Source organism: Capsella rubella, unplaced genomic scaffold, assembly GCF_000375325.1.
Source record: "Capsella rubella cultivar Monte Gargano unplaced genomic scaffold, Caprub1_0 scaffold_4, whole genome shotgun sequence".
In the NCBI taxonomy this organism is placed as follows: domain Eukaryota; kingdom Viridiplantae; phylum Streptophyta; class Magnoliopsida; order Brassicales; family Brassicaceae; genus Capsella; species Capsella rubella.
Window position 1 is genome coordinate 10,618,677 of NW_006238920.1, and position 20,345 is coordinate 10,639,021.

At 37.1% G+C, this 20,345-nt stretch overlaps 4 protein-coding genes across 7 annotated transcripts; 2 read left to right on the top strand and 2 right to left on the bottom strand.

Moving 5' to 3' along the window:
* Positions 1 to 1,188: 1,188 nt before the first annotated feature.
* Positions 1,189 to 3,640, top strand: LOC17889803 (WRKY transcription factor 44). Of its 4 annotated transcripts, none has more exons than XM_023784377.1 (5): positions 1,189 to 1,402; positions 1,722 to 1,988; positions 2,083 to 2,205; positions 2,288 to 2,934; positions 3,020 to 3,640. In XM_023784377.1, the coding sequence occupies exons 2-5, from the start codon at positions 1,785 to 1,787 to the stop codon at positions 3,318 to 3,320; spliced, it is 1,275 nt and encodes a 424-aa protein (XP_023640145.1). In that variant the 5' UTR covers positions 1,189 to 1,402; positions 1,722 to 1,784; the 3' UTR covers positions 3,321 to 3,640. The 4 variants fall into 4 exon arrangements, with proteins under 4 accessions (XP_023640145.1, XP_006294277.1, XP_023640144.1 ...); XM_006294215.2 differs by having other exon boundaries at positions 1,190 to 1,402; positions 1,726 to 1,988; positions 2,282 to 2,934; XM_023784376.1 differs by having other exon boundaries at positions 1,190 to 1,362; positions 2,282 to 2,934.
* Positions 3,641 to 4,296: 656 nt separating this feature from the next.
* LOC17889637 (40S ribosomal protein S5-1) lies at positions 4,297 to 5,895 on the bottom strand. Its single transcript, XM_006294836.2, has 4 exons — positions 5,723 to 5,895; positions 4,925 to 5,196; positions 4,622 to 4,825; positions 4,297 to 4,533 (listed from the first exon to the last, which is right to left on the bottom strand). Exons 1-4 carry the CDS (start codon positions 5,813 to 5,815, stop codon positions 4,479 to 4,481), a joined length of 624 nt encoding a protein of 207 aa, XP_006294898.2. The 5' UTR covers positions 5,816 to 5,895; the 3' UTR covers positions 4,297 to 4,478.
* Positions 5,896 to 7,673: 1,778 nt separating this feature from the next.
* Positions 7,674 to 13,913, top strand: LOC17887725 (ABC transporter G family member 33). The gene is made up of 23 exons (XM_006293379.2): positions 7,674 to 8,046; positions 8,117 to 8,240; positions 8,331 to 8,416; positions 8,494 to 8,578; positions 8,669 to 8,828; positions 8,913 to 8,989; positions 9,075 to 9,128; positions 9,207 to 9,297; positions 9,380 to 9,681; positions 9,754 to 10,035; positions 10,146 to 10,459; positions 10,556 to 10,716; positions 10,799 to 10,902; positions 10,998 to 11,151; positions 11,228 to 11,341; positions 11,429 to 11,502; positions 11,594 to 11,926; positions 12,008 to 12,298; positions 12,395 to 12,478; positions 12,572 to 12,705; positions 12,799 to 13,026; positions 13,117 to 13,543; positions 13,624 to 13,913. Exons 1-23 carry the CDS (start codon positions 7,691 to 7,693, stop codon positions 13,888 to 13,890), a joined length of 4,302 nt encoding a protein of 1,433 aa, XP_006293441.1. The 5' UTR covers positions 7,674 to 7,690; the 3' UTR covers positions 13,891 to 13,913.
* LOC17887575 (TBC1 domain family member 8B) lies at positions 13,876 to 19,655 on the bottom strand. The gene is made up of 19 exons (XM_006295802.2): positions 19,552 to 19,655; positions 19,402 to 19,471; positions 18,361 to 19,236; positions 18,142 to 18,273; positions 17,938 to 18,051; positions 17,590 to 17,648; positions 17,431 to 17,497; positions 17,293 to 17,344; positions 17,091 to 17,183; positions 16,921 to 17,004; positions 16,409 to 16,818; positions 16,137 to 16,198; positions 15,926 to 15,995; positions 15,554 to 15,634; positions 15,363 to 15,464; positions 15,069 to 15,193; positions 14,700 to 14,781; positions 14,362 to 14,510; positions 13,876 to 14,190 (listed from the first exon to the last, which is right to left on the bottom strand). Exons 1-18 carry the CDS (start codon positions 19,596 to 19,598, stop codon positions 14,394 to 14,396), a joined length of 2,643 nt encoding a protein of 880 aa, XP_006295864.1. The 5' UTR covers positions 19,599 to 19,655; the 3' UTR covers positions 13,876 to 14,190; positions 14,362 to 14,393.
* Between the last annotated feature and the right edge of the window lie 690 nt (positions 19,656 to 20,345).

Sequence of the window (20,345 nt, forward strand, 5' to 3'; positions counted from 1 at the left end):
GGAACTTATAACCAGCTCTTGGCTGTCCTAGAATTGGCGGTGCGGGATAGAAATGTTCCTTACATCTTGGATTTGATGCCTAATTTGTCTATTATTTACTCTTTTACTGTACGGGGCTGCTGTCTTTTGGAAATTTTGGAAGGGTCTTTAAATTCTTCCGACGTCAGTACAAATTATTCTGATGGACGATGAAATCAGATTCAGTTGAAAAAGCTAAACCAGTCCTGGCTCGTTGCATTTTAAAACACTAGGACAAAGGTGTACTTTGTTCAACAGAAATACTCAGCTCGTTGCAGTTAAATCACAATGAATACACGCAAACCGTGTTCAAACTCTTTTTAACTGTAGGGATTGAGAACTTGGTTAAATAACATGAACGAAATAATTATATTAATTTCACTTTAAAATCATTGAAGAGTTGAAACTCATATAGAAAAATAACTATGGAGGAGAATCAGTGAATCATACAGCAAGACAATTTGAAGAAGTAGAGAAGAGAGTTAATATGAAAAGAGAATTCTCTATAACTGAAACTGTGCACAAGTGTGTTTGTATACATACATACTACATTGATGATTAAGCATCAACAATCGTCTTCACTAACCTAACAAATTAGTTAGACAATTAATAATATCAACTCTAATATTTGTTGAAACTCCAATATTGTTGGAAAATTGCAAGCTAACAAAGTAAACAACAATGGGTGGTTTTACATAAATATATTTATTTAAATGATCATTGGGTAGTGGTATTTAATGATAAGTAAATAATAATATTTTAGTTGCAGTTCCATATAGGTTGGTGAATTTACCTCATCCCTGAGTCTAGAGGTGAAACCGAAATAAACCGGATTTGATTTGGTTCGGTTTAATTTAACATAAAAAATAAGAGAAACTAGTATGGTTCTTCTGTTCACGTGTTTGCTTGGAACAAAACAAGCTGGCGCGCGTGCCAACAACCAATAAAAGACCTTTTCTGGTCGCTGGAGCTTTCAACTAAATACGGAAACGACGTCGTTTACTTCAGGCCGCGTTTCCAACTAACTTTCCAAACTCAACTAACGTTCAACGAGTGAGTCGTGGTGACTCGTGACCATCCTTCTCCTCTCTATCTCTCTTTCCTTTTCATCAGCTTCTACATCAGTATAGACTAAACAGACCTTGATCCATCCGACGTTCCCTAAAGTGACACGTGTATCCGTTACAGTGTCGGCCAAAGCTCAACGAACTCTCATCCGATATGTATATCATGGTGCAATCATCAAAACCGGATTCGGATAAGCTTCTTGGATCCTAAACTCCTAAAAAAGGGTTTCCTCTTAGTCCTTTTCACAAGGTTGATCAGTGTTTGTTTGCATTTACCGTGAGTACCTTACTACTTCGATTCCTCTCTCTCCTTTGAGGTTTGTGTTCTTGGTCTGATGATTTCACGATAGTGTTTATTTTATGTGGCACATGTGTATCAACAAGTTTCTTTTTATTTATTTATGCTATAGTTTGCAACTACTTTTCAAGATTTTGTAGATCGAGATATCTTATTTGGATATAGTTGATATTGTTTCTCCAATCATTTTGTTTGATCTTTCTCCACCTTTTATCTTTTCCTAAATTGGGCAAATGAGTTTTGTCTATTTTAGATTATCTTAGTTGTTCATCGTGACCTAGAATCTGAGAAACATCTCATACAGAATTGATTGTAATGTGGAATACATGTTTTTTCAGTCAGGCTGATAGAAACGGTGCCTTTGCAAGATTTTTGACTTTGGCACTGATTAAGGTCGAGTAATGGAGGGTGAAAGAGTGGTAATAGCTAAACCGGTGGCCTCAAGGCCTTCTTCAAGTTCTAGCTTCAGGACATTCACTGAGCTTCTCACTGATACAGTTACCGTATCTCCTCAATCTAATTGCCATGACATTGTTGACGCTGCTATTAGACCAAAGACTTTGAGATTCAACCAGCCTGTTGCAGCTTCGGTCTCATGTCCACGGGTATGGAGTTGTCTATTTAAAATTTGGCATTGCTATCTTCTTTCTGAAATCTTCTGCATCGTGGTCTTGACTCAACTCTTTCTGATAATCATAGGTTGAAGGAAATAGTAATGGAAATGGAAAGTCTTGTGATGATTCAGATAGCAGAAGCTACGTCGTTTATAAACCGAAAGCAAAGCTTGTCTCCAAAGCAACAGTCTCTGCATTGGCTAATATGGTAAGTTGCTTTCAAAGCTAAAATATCACTGACAACAGACTTTTAGAAGTCGTTTTAACACTCTTTCCTTCTTAAGCTTCAGGGGAACCGGCAACAGATTTGGAGACAAACGGAAGCAGTAGGCTACGGGAAGAGTGTGAGCCAAGGTACATATCGAGCGGGTCCTAATCCAATCCAGAAAGTTCCATCCTTTTCGGAATCAGAATCATCTATTGGGGATAGATCTTCAGTAGACGGATACAACTGGAGGAAATACGGACAGAAGCAAGTTAAAGGAAGTGAGTGTCCAAGGAGTTACTACAAATGCACACATCCTAAATGTCCGGTGAAGAAGAAAGTAGAGAGATCAGCGGAAGGTCAAGTTTCAGAGATTGTGTATCAAGGTGAGCATAATCACTCAAAGCCATCATGTCCTCTTCCACGGCGCGCTTCATCATCAACCTCTTCAGGGTTTCAGAAACCACCAAAAGGGCTTGCTTCTGAAGGATCAATGGGACAAGACCATAACAATAACCTCTACCGTCCTCTTTGGAGCAACCAAAGCAATGACTCTTCTAAAACCAGAACAGAGAAGATGAACGAGGGTTGCGTTATTACACCTTTTGAGTTTGCTGTTCCAAGATCGACAAATTCAAATGCCGGAACTTCAGATTCGGGTTGCAGAAGTAGCCAATGTGATGAAGGCAGCATCGGAGGAGAGCTTGATGATCCAAACAGAACCAAAAGAAGGTAAAAGACTAGGGATTGTTTCAAACTCTAATCTATGCGTGTGTGTTTGCATTTCTTGTATCGACTTTGTTGTGTTTGACAACAGGAAGAACGAGAAGCAATCAAGTGAAGCAGGAGTATCGCAAGGCTCAGTTGAATCAGACAGTCTTGAAGATGGATTCAGGTGGAGGAAGTACGGACAAAAAGTGGTGGGAGGCAATGCGTATCCAAGAAGTTATTACAGATGCACGAGTGCTAATTGCAGAGCAAGGAAACATGTTGAAAGAGCGAGTGATGATCCAAGAGCATTCATTACAACCTACGAGGGTAAACATAATCATCATTTGATCTTGAACCCTCCAGCTTCCTCTACTCTTCCTTTTAACTCCCAACAGCTTTCTAAGTAAGACCATTTTGATCCCTTCTTGCTTTCTCTTTTTTTCAATTTCTTATTTGTTAAGAAAGAGAAAAAAAGAGAAAGCAAATGGTAAAACACTAAACACAATCACCATTAGCTCTTTTACCCCTACCAACTTCCTTAAGATCACCACAGCTCTCTAAGAAAGGCATTTGATCCATTGGTGTCTTGTTCTTCAATTTTTATACCACATTAATTAATTAATTAATTAATCGTGTGAATTTATTTTGTTTACATCAAGATTGTAAGGATAAGGAGACTGATGTTATTTGACAAAACCAAATAAAAAAAGGAGTGTTATATTCTTAAGTGTACTCATGATAGAATCAGGAAATTGATGTTTTAACTTTCTATATGGTTAATTGGTTTATTGGACTTGAGTTTCATAAGACCATTTCTTTTCTGCTCTCTTTTTGCTAAACACAATGCACCTTTACATTGGTGATTTATAACGTTGGTATCGTACTACTTATCCAAGGAACAAAAGATAAGCTCATAAGATTGATTAGTTGAACATATCTGCTAGATGATTGTATTTTTTACACGGCCTGATTTGAAGAGAGAGAGTAATAAACAAATACCGAGATCATTCCTTGTATACCTTGCCGATGGAGGATTGAGAGGTCGGCCATGTCTCTGAATTAAGAAGCCCTTAACCGCCTCACTGAGTCTGATACATAACATTCTCACAGCCATGAGTTTGATTCGTAACACATGATTGACACCATCCGAATTAAGAAGTCCTTACATCTAGTCAAGCAGCAACAGATCAAGAAACATCTCCATTATCTTCGAAATATTGGTCGAGACACAATAAAGATCTTTTGTTGGGTATGAAATTACAACTAATCTGCACGGAGTGTTCAGAAGAAATTTCATGGCACCATTAACATTCTCTATTTTGAAGAATAGAGGTGATGGATATTGGATACCATAAAAATATCATAATTTATAGAACTTTAAAATCAGAAATATATAGATGAAATAATATTAAATATAAAACTGTTTAACTGATCAAGATCCCAAGTCGTTTCAAGCGTCAAAACTTCATTAAAGATAGAGAGATCATCTGAAACATATCCAAAGCTAATGGAAACAGCACAAAAACTCTTTGATATAATGCAAACATAAAGGAAAGGAACATCCCTTAACGATTGGCCTTGGCAACTCTCTCAATCTCATCTTTCTTCTTGATGGCATAGCTGCAAGACAAGAGCAGATACTAATATTAGCTTCTAACTAATCATACAAATGCAAAGCCATGAAGAGACAGACAATGTAGATGTTTACCTGTTGGAAGATCCCTTTGCAGCATTGATGAGTTCATCAGCAAGGCACTCAGCGATTGTCTTGATGTTTCTAAAGGCAGCTTCACGTGCACCTGTGGTGAGCAAGAAGATCGCTTGGTTCACACGTCTTAAAGGAGAGATATCAACGGCCTGCCTCCTAACCACACCAGCAGATCCAATCCTGGTAGCATCTTCACGTGGACCACTGGTTCACACAAAATAACATACCTCATCAGAAAAGACGTTCAATAGTAGCGCACAAACAAGAAAATACAGGTTGTTCAATATCAGAATCTTCATTTACCTGTTGACAATGGCATCAATGATAACTTGAATCGGGTTCAAGTCAGACAAGAGGTGGATGATCTCCATGGCATGCTTGACAATCCTGACAGCCATCAACTTCTTACCGTTGTTCCTTCCGTGCATCATGAGAGAGTTTGTAAGCCTCTCAACAATTGGGCACTGAGCCTTTCTGAACCTCTTCACAGAGTATCTTCCAGCAGTGTGGGGAACAAAGGTTGCGTGTTTCGCTGGCTGAACCCCAATGTAGTCAACAAGACTAATGTCTGTGACCTACATCCACAAATACGCAGATCAAACAACAAATATTTGACTAATGCAACACACAAATAAAAACATGAACTTTAAAGTCAATTTAGAGATCCAAAAGTGTTAATACAAAAAAAACAACCAACATCGCAAGTCCCAAATGAGTTTTATTATCAAAACAAACACTATGTCAAGACAACATGACATATAGTGAAAGATGGACAAAGACAGTGATTGAACAATTTTCAGACAGTACGAGACGGCCGGATTGGAAACAGTTTGAACTAATTAACACAATGAAGCCAATGTAAAGCCTCATATCACAATAGAGCAGTCATTTCAATGCCTATCACATTTCGACATCAACAAGGCTAGATTACAGCTAAATCTAGTAAGTGAAAGTGAGGAACTAAAGTGATTTAGATTTCAGAAGAAAGAACAAATGAGCAGATCGGTTGGAACAGAACCAAAGAGTAGCACAATCAACGAGTTCAAAAGAGAGAAATGGTAAGAGGAATAAAAAGAGAAAGGATCGATGAGGAAAAAGTACCGAAACGTCATCAAAGCTCCAACGGTTGAAGAGCTTGACCTCGTTAGTAAGCTGTTGTTGAATCTCAGCGTCGATTTCTGCGGTGGCGGCCATGGCTGCAAGTGTAGGAGGAGGAGACAAGTAGGGATCTTTTTTAGCCGCGGCTTGAAGAAGAAGAGGAAGGAAGCTCACACGAATGAAAAACCCTAGATACGAGTGATAGTAATGTGTCTGTTTATAAAATGGGTTTTATTGGGCCTAGACTTGTTCTGATGTTGGCCTATTGGGTTTCTTTTTACTTTAATAAGTTTCTTTTGGTGAAGCAGAGAGAGTTTAGAAGATTTAGCTTTGATGTTAAGTTAGATGGAGATGTTAAGCCTAACCAGAAAAGCCTAGCATATATAATTACTATATAATATTTCGTTAGTCATATATATAATTCACAATTTTGAATATAAATTATAGATGGGATAATAAGAATAAAATCTAGAATGTCTAATATAATTGTGTAAAGATACCAACTAGTTAAGGTTGATCCACTAATCTAAAGTTTAAAAGCTCCTTTTTTATGCTAATTTAAAGAGCTCTTTTCTTGAACAGTTTTATTCTTGTCTACTTGATCATCCATCATAGGTTGCATTGAATAAGTTCTCACAATTGCCCACCAACCAAGTTTATAAGTTTTAAAATTATTATTCTTTGATACGAACAATACATTCTTCTTATTTGTAATGATGAGTGATGACCCATTCATACAAATTGTAATCTTCTTTTGCCTTTTGTCTTACCATACATCATATCTTATTAGCACTAATTTTTATATTACCATCGGCAGAAAGAAAAAAAAGATGCATCATTTTTTTTTTTTTTTTGTCGTCAAAAAAGATGCATCATTTAAGCCATATATATTTGCCATATTGGCTTTTGACGTGAGTGTATTAGCGACAAGTCAAAGCATGATCATGTTTATGATAATTATTGATACTCCTTAACTATTAGTACGTAGTAGTAACTTTTTTACTCTAAATTTTTATAAACTAATTTTATCAAATCTATTCGCCCAGCATGTCTATCCAAAGGAAACTAAAATGTGATACACATCTTCTACCTACTAATATTACGACTAGTATGCGAGGTCACATCTCCCTAACCTTTAGACTAAAGCAATCGTCGTTTATGATTCAATGTAATTTGTTAAAAAAAAAAAACTTGGTAAAGTAGAAGAAAAGTCCAAGAATCAACTATTGATAAAACCACTTGATCAATAAAATTTCTTTGACCTGAACGATATCAAATACTTGTATAGAGACTAAAGAGTACGTACATGTGTTATCAAGTGGGTTACAACATATCCTTAATTTTAATTTTGATGACCAAAGAACCTCTCTACCTAACAATATCTAGAACTCAACACTTGAAACACAAACCAGTCACTACAATTACTCCACAACACAGCACTCATTCTCTACAGCCATAGTCTTATAATCTATTATATATTATTTTGTCTCCCTAAGCAAAATGTGTGAACACACAATATAATACTACAAAGTAATAAAATAAAGTGATTGTTTATTTTTCTTCAACAAAAGTGACCATTAAGTCACAAAGTATATACACATTTCCACTTTGTTACCCTACTTTTTAAATATACTAACTCATTTGGTTGATTTCTAATTAATGTCATGTGGCCCTTTAACTAACTCGAGTTTTTTTTCTTCCACTTTTATTTTCTTTGGACTACAAATCAAACTTGCTGAATTGTTCAGACATATACAAATCTTTAAAAAGAAAATTCCCAAAGAAAACACGATAATGTTGTGGAGAATTTTTGAGTATGTAATCTTTTACCTTCTACCACCTAACTTTTTGAAAAAAAAAAACAAAACACATTTTACATAATCATATATTATACACGTACATTTAAAGAAGACAAATGCATATCTCATAATTTATTTGTTGAGCGTCCCACCAGAGAATCTAGGTTGAGGCATGACTCAGCTGGGTGGAGAACCAGAGGAAGAGTCACGGAGAATAGAGCTTGCAGAGACTGGAAAAAGCAACGGAACGAGTTCTAAGAGCAGCTCTTCAAGAAATGAGCATGATGATGGTGTTGATGAGGCAGAGCATGCTCTGCAGTGGGGTGAAATCCAGAGATTGCCCACTTTTAAACGGCTGCGATCGTCTCTGCTGGACAACCATGGCGAGTTTGGGGAGAAAGGAAAAAAGGTTGTTGATGTCACCAAGCTTGGAGCCTTGGAACGTCATCTGATGATTGAGAAGATGATCAAACACATTGAGAATGATAATCTCAAGCTGCTCAACAAAATCAGAACAAGAATGGACAAGTAAAATATATTTATATGATTATGAATATGCTTTTTGAAAGTATGAGACTTGAGCTTAAAAAACCTGCAGGGTCGGTGTGAAGTTTCCGACCATAGAGGTGAGGTATGAGCATTTAGGTGTAGAAGCAGAATGTGAGGTTGTTGAAGGGAAGGCTCTTCCGACTTTATGGAACTCCTTGAAGCGCATTTTCTTAGTGAGTATACATTCAAGAATGTAATGCACTAATGCAGAATTCAACTATTGTAGTGGCTGGGGTTGAATTATACTTTTTTTTTTCCTTCAGGACTTGTTGAAGTTGACTGGCGTAAGAACACGTGAAGCCAAGATAAACATACTTAACGATGTTAGTGGCATCATTAAACCAGGAAGGTTAGTTGCAGGAGGAGCTTTCTTTTGATGAGAATTGTGTAATGCACTCAACTAAATGTCTCTTTTTGTTTCTCAAGGTTAACATTGTTGCTTGGTCCTCCTGGATGTGGAAAAACTACTTTTCTTAAGGCCTTGTCTGGAAATTTAGAAAAGAATCTAAAGGTTTCAGATTTTTTTTTCCTCTTTGGATGCTTTTGCTGCAAATGTGTGAACTCCTGTCTCTTTTTTTTTTTCTCCTTTTATCTTCCATAGGTTTATGGTGAAATCTCATACAATGAACATGGACTAAACGACATTGTTCCTCAGAAGACATCAGCGTACATAAGTCAGCATGATCTGCACATAGCAGAGATGACTGTGAGGGAAACAATTGACTTCTCAGCTCGTTGTCAAGATGTCGGTGGCCGAACAGGTAGACATCGTCATGAACCAACGGTCTTTTCGAAACATATCTCTAAACAGTTTAGCGTAACACATATCTTCTCTGCTGAAACAGATATCATGATGGAGGTCAGTAAAAGAGAAAAGGATGGTGGAATCATTCCTGATGCAGATATAGATGCTTACATGAAGGTAGCTTACTCCTGAGGCTAATGTTGAAACTGATCTTTGAACTTTAGTTTCTTATTTTAATTCGTTTGGTAATCTCATTGTGCAGGCAATATCTGTTAAAGGAATTAAAAGAAGCCTCCAAACAGATTACATTTTGAAGGTAGTTGTTTTCTATGATACTGTTCAGATTTCTAGTCCTTGATTAGCTAATTAATTATGTCTTGTATGAAATCTTCAGATCCTCGGGCTTGACATTTGTGCAGAAACATTAGTTGGAAATGCGATGAAAAGAGGCATCTCCGGCGGGCAAAAGAAGCGTCTTACCACAGGTCAGTTCATAGCTAAGATCCTGCAAAAACAGTCATCTTTTTGTTGGCATGGCATGTTTTCTAAGAGAATCAGTGTTTACAGCTGAGATGATGGTTGGTCCAACCAAAGCTCTGTTTATGGATGAAATAACAAACGGCCTAGATAGTTCCACGGCATTCCAAATTGTCAAGTCTCTTCAGCAACTAGCTCACATTACCAACGCAACTGTGTTTGTTTCCCTTCTACAACCTGCTCCAGAATCATATGACCTCTTTGACGATATTGTGCTGATGGCTGAAGGAAAAATTGTGTACCAAGGTCCACGAGATGAGGTATTGAAATTCTTTGAGGAATGTGGATTTCAGTGTCCAGAAAGGAAAGGTGTTTCAGACTTTCTCCAGGAGGTAAAAAGCCAAAACTATGATCCTTGACATTGAACCTTTGTTCCCATGGTCCTGACTTGTTTTGCTTTGCAGGTTATATCTAGGAAGGACCAAGGACAGTACTGGCTGCACCATGACTTACCCCATAGTTTTGTCTCAGTAGACACATTTTTAAGAAGATTCAAGGACTTAGGGACTGGAAGAAAAATTGAGGAATCCCTCTCTAAGCCATATGATAAATCAAAAACTCACAAGGATGATTTTTCAGTCAGTGTGTATTCTCTCCCAAAATGGGAGCTGTTCAAAGCATGCATCTCAAGAGAGTTTCTTCTCATGAAGAGAAACTATTTCGTCTACCTCTTCAAAACATTTCAGGTTACATTCTTTCTTTCTGCAGATGTTTCTCTCCTTTTGTTTTCTTTCAAGATCCTATACTGTTAAATTCTGAAGAATCCTTATGTCTTTTTTCTTATGTTGTTGTACAGCTTGTTGTATCGGCAATCCTCACCATGACTGTGTTTATTCGAACACGGATGGACATAGACGTCATACATGGGAATTCTTACCTGAGTTGTCTCTTTTTTGCAACTGTTGTGCTTCTGGTTGATGGTGTTCCAGAGCTGTCTATGACTGTTCAACGCCTTTCCGTGTTCTACAAGCAGAAGCAACTGTGTTTCTATCCAGCTTGGGCTTATGCAATCCCTGCAACTGTATTAAAAGTGCCACTATCGTTCATTGAATCTCTTGTTTGGACCTGTCTCACTTACTATGTCATCGGATACACTCCTGAAGCCTACCGGTGAGAGCTTGATATCCTCTCTTTGCTTGTTCCCTAGTCACATCCAAGCCTGAGAATGACACACAAATGTAATGTAATGATTTTTTGATGTTTCAGGTTCTTCCGACAATTCATTATGCTCTTTGCTGTTCACTTCACATCGGTTTCTATGTTTCGGTGTATAGCTGCAATCTTTCAGACAGGAGTTGCTTCAATGACAGCTGGTAGCTTTGTCATGTTAATGACCTTTGTATTCGCCGGTTTCGCCATTCCCTATAGTAAGATTTTTACTCTCTTTATTTATTTTCAATCCTGTTTCCAAACTTCCGTTTACAATGTACATGACGTTGGTTGGTGCAGCCGATATGCCGGGGTGGCTGAAATGGGGTTTTTGGGTAAATCCTATAAGCTACGCCGAGATTGGACTCTCTGTAAACGAGTTTCTTGCACCGCGGTGGCAGCAAGTGATTCTCTCTACCCTTACTCTTTTCTCTTAATCATCCAATATCTCTTCATTTGATCTCCAAGACTTAAATAGGCTTTCCTGTTATGTTTGTAGATGCAACCTACGAATGTCACCTTGGGTAGAACCATACTTGAAAGCAGAGGACTGAACTATGATGATTACATGTATTGGGTCTCATTATGTGCCTTGTTTGGTCTCACTGTTATCTTCAACACCATTTTCACTCTGGCTCTGACTTTCTTGAAATGTAAGTTTCAAAATATCCATAGATTGCCACGGACAAGACCAACTAAATCTGAACTGCTTTCTTTAATACATGACAGCTCCCACATCATCTCGTGCCATGATTTCCCAAGACAAGCTTTATGAGCTGCAAGGTACCAAAGATTCATCAGTCAAGAAGAACAAGGCGATAGTAAAACCAAATGAGGATTCAGGTGTTTTACGTCTTCTTCTTTCAACTCGCACAAACTTTTTTTTTTCCATTTCCATCAACCTAATAATGCCTTTGTTGATACCAACAGAGAATATGATCTTACCTTTTAAGCCCCTCACCATAACATTTCAAGACTTGAACTATTACGTCGATGTCCCTGTGGTAAAAGCTTCTGTTCACTTTTTAGTTACTAATAATAAAATCAACTCCAGCGATCATCAAAGAGAATAATCCATGGATGTTTGCATCTCAGGAGATGAAAGGTCAAGGGTACAGTGAGAAGAAGTTACAGCTTCTCTCAGACATTACCGGAGCTTTCAGGCCCGGCGTTCTGACAGCGTTGATGGGAGTCAGCGGAGCTGGAAAAACCACTTTACTTGACGTTCTAGCTGGAAGAAAAACAAGCGGATACATCGAAGGAGAGATCAAAATCAGCGGTTACCTTAAAGTCCAAGAAACGTTCGCAAGAGTCTCAGGCTACTGTGAACAAACAGATATACACTCACCAAACATCACAGTCGAGGAATCCCTAATTTACTCAGCTTGGCTCCGTCTAGTTCCTGACATCAATCCCAAAACCAAAATCGTAAGCCCTAATTTTACAGGGCATCAACACACATTTGTGACCTAGAAATCGAAATAAACAAATCACCTGAAAATTGTGCAGAGATTTGTGAAGCAAGTTCTGGAGACAATCGAGCTTGAGGAGATCAAGGATGCGTTGGTGGGAGTGGCTGGAGTTAGCGGGTTGTCGACGGAGCAGAGGAAGCGGTTGACTGTAGCGGTGGAGTTGGTGGCGAATCCGTCGATCATATTCATGGACGAGCCGACAACGGGGCTGGACGCAAGAGCAGCCGCCATTGTAATGAGAGCTGTGAAGAACGTAGCTGAGACTGGACGAACCATTGTTTGCACTATTCATCAGCCTAGCATCCACATCTTTGAAGCCTTCGACGAGGTCAATGTTTCTAATTTTTTTTGTGTGTTAAAGCTTGTAATAACTAATAAGTCTTTTTACCTTTTTTTGCTAATTTTTATAATTTTCTACGTTCAGTTGGTTCTTCTGAAGACAGGTGGTCGCATGATATACACTGGACCTCTAGGACAACATTCATCTTCGGTCATTGAGTATTTTCAGGTTTGCTTTCTGCACAAGTAACAAAAGTAAATTAATCTAGATTTTGGTTGTTTGTAAGTAATCTTTTCAGTTTTTTTGGGGGTAAATAAACAGAGTATCCCTGGAGTTGCTAAGATTAAAGACAAGTACAATCCAGCAACATGGATGCTAGAGGTCACTTCACAGTCTGTAGAGACTGAACTCGACATTGATTTCGCAAAAATCTACAATGAATCGGATCTTTCCAAGTGAGTAGAGTATAGATCCCAGTTATGGCGCCTAGATTTTTGTTTCCTTAGATGTGACTAATTAATGAGCTCATGGTGTTATTGTTTCTATAGGAGAAACTCTGAGCTTGCTAAAGAGCTGAGCAAACCTGATCTTGGATCAAGCGATTTGCATTTCAATAGAACTTTTGCACAAAACTGGTGGGGGCAGTTTAAATCTTGTCTATGGAAGATGAGTTTGTCTTACTGGAGAAGCCCTTCTTACAATTTGATGCGTATCGGTCACACTTTAATCTCTTCTCTCATCTTTGGTTTACTCTTCTTGAATCAAGGGAAAAAGATGTAAGTTAAATAAAAATCCCTTTGAAATCATTCCAAGTTTCACTATACTAGTGTTTTAGTAATTCACTTTCTTTTTGTATGTTTTGGCAGAGACACTCAACAGAACCTGTTCACAGTTCTAGGTGCGATTTATGGTCTAGTCCTCTTCGTGGGGATAAACAACTGCACTTCAGCTTTGCAGTATTTTGAGACAGAGCGTAATGTTATGTACCGAGAAAGATTTGCAGGAATGTACTCTGCGTTTGCCTATGCATTAGCTCAAGTTGTGACTGAGATACCTTACATATTCATCCAAAGCGCAGAGTTTGTGATCATAATATATCCTATGATTGGTTTCTATGCGTCTTTCTCTAAAATGTTTTGGAGTCTCTATGCAATGTTCTGCAACTTACTCTGCTTCAATTACCTTGCATTGCTCCTCATCTCCATCACTCCAAACTTTATGGTCGCAGCTGTTCTCCAGTCACTTTTCTTCGTTACTTTCAACCTTTTCGCAGGATTCTTGATCCCAAAAACAGTAAGATCTTTTGTCCTGATTGACATAATCTTCGATCTTTACCTTATTTAATAGTGTTTTCTTCATGTTGAAAAATGCAGCAAATCCCAAAGTGGTGGGTCTGGTTATACTATATAACCCCGACTTCTTGGACACTCAACCTGTTTTTCTCGTCTCAGTATGGCGATATTCATGAAGAAATCAATGCATTTGGGAAAACCACGACGGTTGCGATATTCTTAGAGGACTATTTTGGATTCCATCATGATCGTTTGATGATTACAGCCATTGTTCTCATTGCATTTCCAGTTGCATTGGCTACTATGTTTGCTTTCTTTGTTGCCAAACTCAACTTTCAAAAACGATGATCAAAAACTTGTATATCCAAGACCACAAGCTATGATAAACAATGTACGTAACAACCACAAGAAAAGATATATCAAATGTTTTTAACATGAATTCAATTGAGTTAATTGTAAAATGTACTTAAATATGAATTGGCCTTTTGTAACAGTTTTAAACTATTTCTACTTATAACTGATCAAGAAAATTGAGCAAAACTTTACTTGATTGTTTCAGAGTTTGCAGGTATCAAGCTCCTGAAGATGAAAGCCTTGAGAAAAACAAAGCCTTAGCCTCTTACTCTGTAGTTCGATCCCCCAGCTTTTCTTTATGACAGAGAGACAATGAGAAATCTTTAGCAGCTTCAAGATACTAAGACCATCGATACATTTTTCATCAATCTGGAAAGGCGGTTTAAGACTCTATAGACGCCCTATGGCTAGTTGCAGAGAACTCATAGGGATGTGGATGTGATGCTAGAAAGCTTTGAAAATTACCTAAATGTTTTGCAGTTATGACTCTTTCTCGGTTAGCGTCTTGTCTCCGGATTTAAAAGATCTTCAGTTTTGCTTTCTTTTGATGGAGATTTGACTTCAGATGTTGCATTACTAGTGTTAATACTATTTGATTCTTCAGGCTGTTTTGCCTGTTACCAAAAAACATTACATTGATAGTAAGCTTAGTTCATTTCACTAAAGAACGTAACATATATATATCAAAATGATATAATATCATGCATATTCCCTAAATTTGTGGAAATGTAAAGATAGAGAGGAAAAAAAATGCTAAGTATAAGCATAATATTTCATCAGCTCCATAGCATTAAGTACTTCACCTTGTTCCTGTCGCGCCAGCCTAACCCAAATGATAAGAAGCCTGTCTTCTTTTTAGGGCTCTCCGGTGCAGGACGAGGAAACCTATACAACGTTGAAGAGGTAACAATGTAAGAACAGTCTTCTTAAACAGCATGACTTGAGAAGTAGTACCGAACACATCAAAAATGTTATAAATAGAAGAAGGAAAAAGAAAGAGTTGTGTCATTGTGTGGTTTCCCCACACTAAATTCAAAACAAATGTAAAACTGAGTAATGTGTATCTATAGAAACGGGTAGAATCTGTTTTCAGTATGTTGCCAAGTTTTAGAAAAATTTTAACAGATCAAAGCAGCCAAAAAAAACAGATAGGAAGCTGATGTTTGAAGTACCTTGGAGAAGATAATGCTTTATTTTGACCTGATTCATATTGCAGAGTAGCTTCTAGAGTTGTTTCTGCAGTAACTAGTTTCTTCTCCATTTGAGCTAGTTGAGTCACAAGCTTTTCATTTTTTTCCTACATTTCCATGAAGACATTGTGCATATAAGATTCTTTGTTGGGGTATACAAATAATCATCAAGCTAAGATAAAAGATGATGTACTTTTGATTAATTTTTTAAATCTTATTATTTCATGAAAAGGAAACATTTTAGAAGATACAAAGTGAGATGACCAAAGCAAGCACCTGAAGCACGTGTGCTGCGTATCTTTGTGCAGCTGCATCCTGCTCTGCACTTATCCGAGCATCTTCTGTAAGTTTTTGGTCTTGCTCAACTTTCATCAAGACCTGAAGCACACATCACAAGTTAGATTAAAAAACCGACAAGTGCAGCGCTTTGCCACTCGCAGAAAACCAAATATATGAATTAAACAGACCTGAAGCATTGCTGTTTCTTGTTCTTTTTTGTCAGAAAGGACTTGCTTTAGTTCTCTCACTTCTTTTTCAAGTTGTTCAATCTGTAAAATTAAGGTGTACGTTTTAGTTCAATCGGTTTTAAGAGATACAGTCCCCACTCATTAGATCCCAAAATAGCATTCCAGTCTTTTCACTGACCGAGAAACATATTTGTCAGTATTTGATATTCATCAACTTAAGATCATATAGAGCCTAATGTCTGGAACCTACAGTTTCATACTGAATGCAATATAGGACAAATGAAACAATATTCTCAAGATACAGTAAAACAATCAGTGATACTTCCTCTAGCTCTTATTAATAGCACTGTTTTAAGGAAGTCTAAATTTTACCTTTGCACTTAATTCCAGTCTGTTATCTTCTTTGACCATCTCCATCAAAGCTATCTCTAGTTCCTCAGCTCTGGAGATATATGCAATACATATTAGGATTGGTTCTTAAGAGCAAACAGCAAAAATTTCTAAAACCAACTAGTAACAAAGAAAACTAAGTTTAAACTCCTTGAATAACGAGAAAGAGAATGTGAAGTAGAGTGAAAATAACCTCATCACAGCTGATCTTTTCTCCTCCAATAGTCTGCATAGTTCAACCTTCATCCATACCACCTGCACAATAACTGTTATGGATGAAATTTAAAAGGAGTTGCATATTGTTCATACTTCCCTAGAAGTTTACTACCAAGAACAAGAAATAGTATATGTATGAAGCTATGATTATCATGAATTTCGATGATTGGCTCTAAAGGAAAATATCAATGACAGTAGTTATTATCCACAAAACATTAAAAAAAAAAAAGCATGTTACCAAAAGGTCACCTGTTCTTGAAGATCTGGTAAAGAGTCTACTTCAGAATCAACATTTGCGCCATCAAGATTCATAGAAAAGTTAGGCGAACGAGATTCATCATCATCTGGATTCTCACCATCAGTCCTTTGAGGAGGCTTCTGTTCATCTAGTATAGAACCTTCATGTTTAAAACTATATAGTTTAGAAGCCAATCCTTTTTTATCCTTCCAGACTCGACCCTTCTGTATTCTTTCCTCCACAATCTCTAGTACTGCCGGTCTATGTATTTTCCTCAGCTCTTCTAGTCTAGCTTCATTTGTCGATATATAACCCATGCATGCAGTCAAAACAAGTTGGCTGCTATCAAATGTTGAACTAGCAAGGCTTTGTAGTGAAGTAATAGCATCTCCTGCATCTTGTGTGGCAACAATTGCAGGACCTAAGGAAAACAAACAGTGACTGAAACTTATTTCCTTCAAACATAGAACTAGTTCAATCATCACATCACAAATTGATACATAAAAAAGTATACCAGCCATACCATAAAGTTCCATTAAAGCAAACGCTGTTCGAAACAACACTACACGGTTTCCTTCAAAGAGAAGCACATCCCACATCCGCAGAACTGGGACCAAAAAACATTAAAGATGAAATACAACTTCATTCCTTTGACATAACATGAAAGCAGAAACTTTTCTATAAAGAACTCACCACATTCCCATGGGATTATATTCACAAAAATAGATAGAAACCATGGCCCAGAGATCCAAGCTACCTGCACTCCCAAGTAATCCAGATGATTAACTGCATCAGGAGGAGTATTGGAATAGAAGAAACGATCACATTGCTCTGTATAAGGTGGAAATAAAAAGATATATGAAGAGAAATTTGAATATAAGATGAGAAAACGAACCGAGTTTTGGAAATCTTTCTCGCATCAACTCTTCAAAGACTAATTGGTCAACCTAAGAGTAGATTCACGATGGTCAAAATAAATATACTTTCTAGAGATGTTGTAAGAAGACATATTCAAAAGCCTTTTGGATGAAACCTGAGATTCTATCATCTCTTCTGTATAGTAGCCATCAAAATAATCATCAATAATCCCAACCAAAGTCCTGAAATTTTTTAGTATAGTAGCCCATCAAAAATCATTCATACCAATGCATGCCAGGATTCAAATACAGAGAAAAAATCTTTATCACTCTACCAAAATGCATTTTCTTCTGGCATCAGTAGAAGCAACAGTCCAGCAAAAAAGTTCATAGCCTGCAATTTTACTGGATCATTGTTAGCTTAGCCTAGAAACAACTGTAACAACTAATAATGAACAAATGTTATTATGCACAATTCCACCACCACAGATTCATTGTTCTTTTATGACCCAACAAAGCAAAATGTGTTACATAACTGTTTTATAAGCATTTAAATTCATCCACTGTATAAAAGCTAGATGCCAAAGCAACCAAAAGAAAGAGGATATTAGAGTAAAAATGACTAGAACTAAAACTTATTTTTCAAATTATGTACTCAGATATGCTTTCCTAGCTCAAGTCACCTGACAGTAGCCAACAGATGGGTTGTGACAAGCATAAGCTAGAAGTATCCGCCTTAAGGAATCTCGACCGTTTTCATTCAAAGCAGGGTGGCCTGGGAATGTCCGAGGTATATCCTGTATAGTGATCATGATGAAGATAAGAAAACTTCTAGATATTCAAAAGACTGAGTAGCCAAAGTCCAATATGGATTTATCTAACCAAACCTTTTCAATTTGTTTTTTCCACTTTCTTTGGACATCAGATGAGCTTTCATCAGAGTCAGTTATTTGTGCCAACAAATCCTGATAGTACCTCTCAACTCGTCTTGCTTTTACACCTACAAAGGCTTGCCAGACCTGTGAGTGTAAAAGTTAAGAAAGAAAAGTAAACATTAATATTAATGAGATGGTCAAAATGAATGAGATGGTTAGTATAAACTTTACCTCCCCTCTGAGATCCTTTGGCACTCCCAAACGAACAAGTACCTCAAGTTCTTCATACCAAGGGAAAAATGGCTCTGGAGAAACATTACTCTGAGCATCATGTTCTTCCTTTATTGAATGGGATCTACTCGTGAAAGTTTCACTGTCGCGGTCATTTTCCATAGAGTTTTGCTCAGATTCTTCAATGGAAGCTAATGACGAAGCATGGTCCCCTGCTATAGTCTGCTGCTTGTTTTGCATATACTTGACATTCTTAACACGAGAACACATCATAGCCTCTATGGACTTAAGACAAGGTCTAATATGAGCCCATTCGATAACTGAACGGGACTTCGTTTCTTTTTGTGTTTTTTCATCATCTACTCCACATTTTTCTGCTTCTGGCACAGGCTCTTCTGTCTCATTTTCTTGTTGAATCTCTACATGATTAAGATCAATAGCTTCTTTTACTGGTTGAGATTGTTTCTCTTCATCAGATTCACTTTCAACTGAAGACTCCTTCTCTTTATCAGTGTCAGATTGCTCAGCCTCATCTTTCACAGATTCACTCTTTTCTCCAAGACTCGTCTCCCTCAAAATTTGGTGCTCGTCAAGAACATGTGCCTCCTCAGCTACTTCTTTCTCTTTTGAAAGCTCACCAACAGTCTCATTGCTATCTTTTTCAAGATGCTGCACTTCTAAACCATCAAGTTTACTAGAACCAGAGTCTTGTTTTTCATTTCTTGAATCCTCTTCTGAAGCACTCTCCTCTCCAGAGTCCGAACCATCAGCCTGAAATGTATCCTGAAACTCCTCTTCTGAGGAACAAGGCTCAGCGACGCTCTCTTGCCTGTCAAGAAAGTTTTGCCATTTCTCTGCCCTCTCTGTCTCTTCCTCCTATTACAGTAGTACTCAATTTAGTGAAGGTCAACACAAAAAGTCCCAATACATTTGATTTGATACAAATGACACACAAGAATTCTAGTAAATGAACAAAATTTCAACTACTAATTAATGATCTGAGAAAGCAAATGAAGCATGAGGAAGAAGAAGGAACCCAACTGTATAAATGCTAACGTATTCTTGATATCTCTGAACGTGTTGAGGTCTCAAGGCAAATCCATAGGCGTCCCTGCAGCACCAATAAAAACTCTTCAAACAAACGTATCATCTAAATCACAAAACCACGAAAATGATATAAGAAAAATTTACCTGGAATCTACCTCCAGTGAGCGCTTGCTCACCAAAGATAACAACATAATAATATTTCACAAAGAAGCCTATTTCTAATTCCCATAGCTTTACTTAACATTACAACACCGCACACTCACAACTCTCAAATCCATACACATGGTTTTAATGGTTAATTCTAAAGATTAACAACAACATTAAACGATGGATAAAGATCAAAAGAAACTGAAAAGAAGAGCTAGGATGATCTCATCGGTTTGTTTTGTACTGAGATCGAGAAAACGTCAACGAGAGATTACCGATTAATCAGGGGATTATTAATAAAACAAATATATGGATTTAAATAATTCACCTGTCTCTTGCTATATAGTTGTGGACTACAAACAAGTGTTGCTCCGTCATGATCGGTCATGCACGATCAAATTGTTGTTTTATTTTTTTTGTTTTCCAGCAAAAACACAAAAAAAAAAAATTTACAAGAAAATAAAATAAAAAGATGAATTTTCTAAACGATTATAGAAATAAATCTTCATAATGCAGTAATATCAAAACGTTAATTCCATATTTAATTTCAAACAAAGTTTTCTGTCTGTTCTTTAATTAGGCAGTAATATTTACTTTTATCTACGTGGCGTATTATTATTGGATTTTAGTTAAGTTTGTAAGTCCACTTACAAAGAACGCGGACAATGTTTTTTTTTCAAAAAAAAAAATAACGTGGACAATGTAGAAAAAGAATAATGTAAATCCATAAAATTATGAACAATATGCAATTATGCATGATGTGGATTTTGATTGCAGATGATGATAGATTA

Coding starts and splice junctions, on each gene's coding strand:
- LOC17887575 (XM_006295802.2), bottom strand. CDS start 19,598: ATGTTGTTATCTTTGGTGAGCAAGCGCTCACTGGAGGTAGATTCCAG. Junction 17,184..17,292: donor AGAAAGATTTCCAAAACTCG/GTTCGTTTTCTC, acceptor CTCCTGATGCAG/TTAATCATCTGGATTACTTG. Junction 16,199..16,408: donor TACCAGATCTTCAAGAACAG/GTGACCTTTTGG, acceptor GTTATTGTGCAG/GTGGTATGGATGAAGGTTGA.
- LOC17887725 (XM_006293379.2), top strand. CDS start 7,691: ATGACTCAGCTGGGTGGAGAACCAGAGGAAGAGTCACGGAGAATAGAG. Junction 8,579..8,668: donor ATTTAGAAAAGAATCTAAAG/GTTTCAGATTTT, acceptor TATCTTCCATAG/GTTTATGGTGAAATCTCATA. Junction 10,460..10,555: donor TACACTCCTGAAGCCTACCG/GTGAGAGCTTGA, acceptor TTGATGTTTCAG/GTTCTTCCGACAATTCATTA.
- LOC17889637 (XM_006294836.2), bottom strand. CDS start 5,815: ATGGCCGCCACCGCAGAAATCGACGCTGAGATTCAACAACAGCTTACT. Junction 4,826..4,924: donor ATTGATGCCATTGTCAACAG/GTAAATGAAGAT, acceptor TGTGTGAACCAG/TGGTCCACGTGAAGATGCTA. Junction 4,534..4,621: donor GCAAAGGGATCTTCCAACAG/GTAAACATCTAC, acceptor CTTGTCTTGCAG/CTATGCCATCAAGAAGAAAG.
- LOC17889803 (XM_006294215.2), top strand. CDS start 1,785: ATGGAGGGTGAAAGAGTGGTAATAGCTAAACCGGTGGCCTCAAGGCCT. Junction 1,989..2,082: donor CTTCGGTCTCATGTCCACGG/GTATGGAGTTGT, acceptor TGATAATCATAG/GTTGAAGGAAATAGTAATGG. Junction 2,935..3,019: donor CCAAACAGAACCAAAAGAAG/GTAAAAGACTAG, acceptor GTTTGACAACAG/GAAGAACGAGAAGCAATCAA.